This window comes from Lithobates pipiens, unplaced genomic scaffold (assembly GCF_037356315.1).
Source record: "Lithobates pipiens isolate NorthernLeopardFrog02 unplaced genomic scaffold, aLitPip1_a1.2 Scaffold_22, whole genome shotgun sequence".
In the NCBI taxonomy this organism is placed as follows: Eukaryota; Metazoa; Chordata; class Amphibia; order Anura; family Ranidae; genus Lithobates; species Lithobates pipiens.
The window spans coordinates 277,184,013-277,191,693 of NW_027507784.1; the positions used below are offsets into that span (position 1 = coordinate 277,184,013).

A 7,681-nucleotide genomic window follows, 5' to 3' on the forward strand; every position below is an offset into this window, starting at 1 on the left:
TATTGCTGAAATTAGTAAAAAGAATAAAGAAATATGTTTGTGAGAAGTGTGTGTGAATATGAGCAAAACAACTTAATTCTTGTAGCATTGTAAAGAAAAAGAGAATGCGCTGCATGAAAGAATTTTTAACATTGCAGCGTGACGAATGTGCTATATCGATTACGAGCGGTAGTTTTACCTGAGCGAGCGCTCCCGTCTCCGAATTTTATTGTGCGCATGCGTGGCACCTTGTCCGTCGGACTAGGCTACACACGATTGGAACTGACGCGATCAGATCATGTTGTCGGAAAATTTTATAGCCAACCTGTAAAACTTGGTCCGTCGGATATTCTGACGGAAACAGTCTGATGAAGCCCACACACGGTCAGATTATCCGACAACACGGTCCTATCGGACGTTGTCCATCGGAATATCCGACCATGTGTACAAGGGCTTAGACCCAGCCTGCTGCTTATTACACATTACCAATTGCTCAATGGAAAGGTACAAAAAATCCTTGACTGGATTCCTACTTACTGCTGCAAAAGCAGTAATACCTAGGTACTGGAGAACTGCCACCACCACACCCACAATCAAAGAATGGTTAGATGAAGTACATTTCATCTATGGAATGGAAGAAATCAGAGCAATTGCTCATGAGAAAAATGGAACAAATCAATAAGACATGGTAACCTTGGATTATCTTTAAGTATTACACAACTCCTAGACAATCATGAAACCTTGACCTTGTGACACTTTCCCATATCTCAGCATGATCTATGTCCTTGACATTATCTTTTTCTTTTCCTACTCTTCATTTTATATTTCATATCTCCCTCTTCTCTTCTACTACTATATTTATTTTAGTTCCTTGTGAGCAAGCATTTTACGTTGCACTCATAATTCATGAGTAGGTGGTTGGCTGATCATTGCAATATTTCCAACGGTTCGTATGGCTGTCCACTTATCTCTTTAGCTGTACTTGAATCCTCTAGATGCCTTTAAATCTGAGGTCTGCTATTGTGAAATTGTATTGATTTAACTAGTAATAACCACTTTGATTTCGCGTTTACGTGTGTACATATTAAAAGATTAAAATGTTCTTACATTTGTACAACTGTTACCTATGTGAATTCTACAATAACATTTTTATTGATAAACCAAAAAAAATGAAGAAGTAGCAGGGCAGAACAGTGGCTTAGTGTGAGCACTGCATAGATTGTGCATGTTCTCGCCGTGCTTGCATGGATTTTCTCCAGGCACTTCAGATTCCTCCCAAACTACAAAGACATGCCAATAGCTCTAAAGACATGCTGGTAGGTTAATCGTATCCTGTCTAAATTGGCCCTAGTACATGTATGAATGTGTGTTAGGGACCTTAGCTTGTAAGCTCCTTGAGGGTAGGGACTGATGTGAATGTACAATGTATATGTAAAGCACTGCGTAAATTGACGGTGCTATATAAATCCCTGAAATAAATAAAAATAAATAAAAAGGTTCTGTCTAAATTGGCCCTAGTGTACGTATACATGTAAGATAGGACCTTAGATTGTAAGCACCTTGAGGGGAGGACTGATATGAATCTAAAGTATATGTAAAGTTCTGTGTAAATAGTTGGTGCTGTATAAATATCTCTAATAAACAAACTCTGGGTAAACTGTTGTAGTCAAATGATTTTTCATAATGTGATTCCCCAGCAATCGCATTTTACAATTCTCCAATCATACGTTATAATCACAGATGGTTTTCGATCTCATTTTTTATTCTGTCTGTTGAGAACATCTTCTGTTCATTCCCAGTATTAGCCTAGATGTTAAGACATATTGGTGAAAAATTAAACTTCTGTGCCTACAGAATCTTTTACTATACATCACAAAATGTATTCTGTTAAGCTTTCCATACATTTAACATTTTTCTTATTTCTTTTAGATCCCTAGCGCCTGAAAAACACCTCCCCTGCAGCCCTAGTGTGAGAGCACGAGTGCATTTAAACTGGAGCGGTGCGCTTGCAGGACATTAGAAAAGGTCCTGCAGGCAGCATCTTTCGGGCAGTGCGCAAGCTCCTCCACTGTCCCTGCCATTGGAATCAATGGGCACCCCTGGCGAATCGCCTGAAAAGCACTGCGGCGCTTTGCAGGTGCTATTAACCCTTGATTTAAGCAGGGGTTAAAAGCGCTGCTAATACAACGGGGAAGTGCTGCTAATTTTAGCGGCACTTTACCAATAATGCCCCCCACCTCAGTGTGAAAGTAGCCTTAGAATTTACCTTCAACTATGAAGTGCAAGGGCCTGCTTGATTGCATACACATTGAAAGTGTTTAGGTTTGACCTCATATTATATGGTTTTGGTAAATCTAAAGGAAAATTGTATAAAGTATGACTAGCTTTAGACCCCATGGTTAAAATAGCTACAGGATGGTGGATTTGAGTTTTATTTTTACTTATACATGTTTCTCTATCATGGGTTTTGGATTGTGGTGGATAGAACAAAATGATCTAAGTTCAGTAAGATGTACCATATCTTATTGTGAAAAGGCTACATTTATTATGTAGGTGGATTTTCAAACATTGCCACCATTTTATTTGTGCCAATTCCAATAAAGTAACTCACCCGCAGGATATAATAAAAAACACCTTTTAAACCACTTGCTTACTGGGAACTTATACCCCCTTTCTGCTTTCAGCTCTGTCACTCTTTGACAATTTTGCAGTCATACTACCCTGTATCCATATGACATTTTTATAATTTTTTCACACAAATAGAGCTTTCTTTTGGTGGTATTTAATCACGTCTGGGTTTTTAATGGTTTGCTAAACAAACAAAAAAAGACAGATTTTTTGGAGAAAAAAAAACACACAAAAAAAATTCATAGTTTGTTATAAAATGTTGCAAACAGGTACCTTTTCTCCTTCACTGATGTGTGCTGAGGCTATACTAATGCTCACTGATAGGGTGCACTGATCAGCAGGCACCAATGAGGCACTAATAGGTGGCACTGGTGGGCACTTCTTAGCAGCAGTGGCTGTGAGTGTGTGGGACCGATGTCCCATTTACACAAGCCAGTAGTTGGCTTATTTTTTTCTCCTCATGCTATCAGCATGAAGGAAAAAAGGCTGATTACTGCCTTCTATTCACATCATTTGATCAGCTGTCATTGGCTGACAACTGAGGACATGATAAAGGGCCATTTTTAGCCCTGTACTCTGATCTGTGATCAGCAGAGTCCCTAGGACTCGGTGATCAGACCGTGCCACCCTCTCGCCGCAGGGGGTGCATGGGCAGCATGAGCATAGGAGGACATCCGTGCAATTTAAACTCGCACTGTAGCCGTCTTTTGGCTATAGCACGGTCATCAAGTGGTTAATTTCATATTACTGTGTTGACCTTTCTTTGTGGCTCAGGTCGTGACATATATGAAATTTTTCTCTAAAGCAATTGCTTGTTTTGCTTTGTATCTTTTAGGTCACGTTGCAGTAAAGCAAGGAGCACAAACCCCTGTATTATATTAATGTGCTTTTACTAAACAAGAATTCTGTGCACACAACAACTGACAATTGTAGCAAAACAAAACAAGATATTGCAGATATGCATTATTTAGCTTGGGTTACAGTACACAATTTCCATAACAAGTGGGGCTCCAGGCTCTACTTAAGGGATTGCAGGAAACTGGCATTAGTGTCATCCCCAGATAAGTTCCCTCTTAGTTTTTTTGAAGTCCCCTCTGGCACAATTGTTTCTTCTTAGTTCTTGTGGTTTCAGAGCCCCCTCTCAGCTTATGCTGCTGGACATTTATTTAGAAAGTTTGTTTGCATCTATTCCCACATACAGTATCTCACAAAAGTGGGTACACCCCTCACATTTTTGGAAATATTTAATTCTATCTTTTCATGTAACAACACTGAAGAAATTACACTTTGCTATAATGTAAAGTATAAGTGTTCAGCTTGTATAACAGTGTCAATTTGCTGTCTCCTCAAAATAACTCAACACTCAGCCATTAATGTTTAAACTGCTGGCAACATAAGTGAATACACCCCTAAGTGAAAATGTCCAAATTGGGCCCAAAGTGTCAATATTTTGTGTGGCTACCATTATTGTCAAGTACTGCCTTAACCTTCTTGGGCATGGAGCTCACCGGAGCTTCACAGATTGCCACTGGAGTCCTCTTCCACTCCTCTATGATGACATCACGGAGCTGGTGGATGTTAGAGACCTTGTGCTCCTCCACCTTCCGTTTGAGGGTGCCCCACAGATGCTTAATAGGGTTTAAATAATTAAAGATACACACACGCCAAACCCTTTACCAGGTGTATCACCACAGCGCTTAAATGACACGAATTCTACACCTTAGCTGCCACTTCTTACAAACTATCAAAATATATAAAGGTGCATACAAACTAGTGCTAAAGATACAATTAACTAATTGGTTGCACGTGGCGCTGTTACCTGTGTGCCTTTCAGTCAACACTCCCTAATCTTCTAAAAAATCCTATCCCACATCATACAAAATGTGATAATTAATAAACACTTAAATAGATACCCAAATTTTCATTTAGATTAAGTGTACAGTGACAAAAATGAACAAACGTGAATATAGTCCATCCACCGAATATAAGAAAATCTAGAATATATATAAAAAAATTTATATATAAAAATAAAGCAAAATAGATAAAGCAAAAAAACATATAATATCAAATAAAGAGTCTTTTTAAAGAAGCGTGAACAAATCTCCAGTGTTTAAATTTCTTTATACACGTGACTCCTTCACCACACCATCCGTGCTCAATAGCCCCCCTTCGTGAAAAAACTCACCAAATGCTAAGCCTTACACTCTCGTGTGAGGCAAAAGGGCTTGCAACAGATCTCTCAAGATGTATTTCAGATATCAGCACATCCGATTTAATCTTCTCCAATTGCGTACTTCAATGTGTATATATAAATACCTCAAAGAAAAATCACAGAGGGAGACCCCAATAGTGTAATACTGCAATCACTCTTTAATATAAAAATCGCACTCTTTATGCACTCACATGAACTAAAAAGGGTAAAATCACTTCAAAAGGATAAAGAAACTTGCTTCACAAATCCACTCCACAACACCATTCTGAGTACGTCGGGGCATTGGTGGTCACAGCGGACTTATTAGATACTGGATCGCTAGATCTCACCCCTCCTCGTGCGTCCCGCCTGGTCCCACACAGCAGGTCCGTTCGAAAAAGGCGCCTTCAGATCAGATGATTCAGTCCACTTAGTCCTGTACCTCCTTCCCAGCTCCGTGTATGTCAGCTCAATATTCACCAGATAGCCACGCCCCCGACATGTTTCGTCATATCAGACTTATTCATGGGATTGGCTATCTGGTCTAGCAGCCCACCTTATATTTCCCCATCATCCAATCAGCTCATCTCACTGTCAGTCTCACATCCACATTGCTGGGATGTGTCCTGTCGTACACATTAAGCGCCGAAGCCAGAGCTATGATTCGCGCATGCTCAAATCGCAGATCTGTTGCAAGCCCTTTTGCCTCACACGAGAGTGTAAGGCTTAGCATTTGGTGAGTTTTTTCACGAAGGGGGGCTATTGAGCACGGATGGTGTGGTGAAGGAGTCACGTGTATAAAGAAATTTAAACACTGGAGATTTGTTCACGCTTCTTTAAAAAGACTCTTTATTTGATATTATATGTTTTTTTGCTTTATCTATTTTGCTTTATTTTTATATATAAATTTTTTTATATATATTCTAGATTTTCTTATATTCGGTGGATGGACTATATTCACGTTTGTTCATTTTTGTCACTGTACACTTAATCTAAATGAAAATTTGGGTATCTATTTAAGTGTTTATTAATTATCACATTTTGTATGATGTGGGATAGGATTTTTTAGAAGATTAGGGAGTGTTGACTGAAAGGCACACAGGTAACAGCGCCACGTGCAACCAATTAGTTAATTGTATCTTTAGCACTAGTTTGTATGCACCTTTATATATTTTAATAGGGTTTAAGTCTGGAAACATGCTTGGCTAGTCCATCACCTTTATCCTAAGCTTCTTAGCAAGGCAATGGTCATCTTGGAGGTGTGTTTGGGGTTGTTATTATGTTGGAATACTGCTCCGTGGCCCAGTCTCCGAAGGGAGGGGATCATGCTCTGCTTCAGTATGTCACAGTACATGTTGGCATTCATGGTTCCCTTAATAAACTGTAGCTCCCAGGGCCGGCAGCACTCATGCAGCCCCCAGACCATGACACTCCCACCACCATGCTTGACTGTAGGCAAGACATATTTGTCTTTGTACTCCTCACCTGGTTGCCGCCACAGGATTGAAACCATCTGAATCAAATACGTTTATCTTGGTCTCATCAGACCACAGGACAGGGTTTCAGTAATCCATGTCCTTAGTTTGTTTGTCTTCAGCAAACTGTTTACGGGCTTTCTTGTGCATCATCCTTAGAAGAGGATTCCTTCTGGGACGACAGCCATGCTGACCAATTTGATGCAGTGTGTGGTGTATGAACTGAGCACTGACAGGCTGACCACCCACCTCTTCAGCCTCTGCAGCAATGCTGGCAGCACTCATACGTCTATTTCCCAAAGAGAAACTCTGGATATGATGCTGAGCATATACACTCTTCTTTGATAAACCATGGCAAGGCCTGTTCTGAGTGGAACCCTTACTGTTAAATCGCTGAATGGTCTTGGCCAAAATGTTGCAGCTCAGTTTCAGGGCCTTGACAAACTTCTTATAGCCTAGGGCAGATTCATGTAGAGCAACAATTATTTTTTTTCAGATCCTAAGAGAGTTCTTTGCCATGAGGTGCCATGTTGAACTTCCAGTGACCAGTATGAGAGATTGAGAGCGATAACACCAAATTTAACACACCTGCTGCACATTCACAGCTGAGACCTTGTAACACTAATGAGTCACATGACACATGACACCGGGAAGGGAAATGGCTAATTGGGCCCAATTTGGACATTTTCACTTTTGTTGCCAACGCATTAGACATTAATGTCTGTGTGCTTTGAGTTATTGAGTTATTTTGAGAGGACAGCAAATTTGCACGGTTATACAAGCTGTACACTTACTACTTTACATCGTAGCAAAGAGTAATTTTTTCAGTGTTGTCACATGAAAAGATATAATAAAATATTTACAAAAATGTGAGGGGTGTACTCACTTTTGTGAGATACTGTAGGTATATCCTTTTCTGCATCATACAAAATAAGACTAATACCACATCCAAGAAGTACCATATTTATTGGCGTATAACATGCACCTTTTTCCTCTTAAAATCATCAAAATCATGGGTGCGTGTTATATGCCGACCCCCCTCCCACTGATTGTGAGCGGAGGAGCGAGCGGCGCCGATATACACACATAGCCAAGTGTACTCGGCTAGTCTCGGCTCCACTCACAGTCACGCCCAGTCCCGCCATAAGACCTGTGTTATGTCCATCTTAGGGCGGGACTGCGAGAGGAGCCGAGAGCCACAGGCGTCATTTTTAAACTGGAAGGCTACACTGACAAGGCTACAATGACACTGGAGCAAGGCTATACTGACAAGGATGCAGTGACACTGGAGCAAGGCTAAACTGACAAGGCTGCAACGACACTGGACAAGGCTGCAGATGGACACTGATAAGGCTGCAGATGGACACTGATAAGGCTGTATTGATGGGCATTTAAATGTATGTTTTTT

At 40.4% G+C, this 7,681-nt stretch overlaps 1 protein-coding gene across 1 annotated transcript in view; it reads right to left on the bottom strand.

The window, feature by feature from the left end:
• The window catches only part of LOC143925725 (uncharacterized), a 31,487-nt gene extending 24,252 nt beyond the window's left edge, over positions 1-7,235 (bottom strand). The window contains exon 1 of the mRNA XM_077450180.1: positions 7,160-7,235. Within this exon, the coding sequence (XP_077306306.1) occupies positions 7,160-7,235 (76 nt within the window). The remainder of the gene's footprint in view (positions 1-7,159) is intronic.
• Positions 7,236-7,681: the final 446 nt, after the last annotated feature.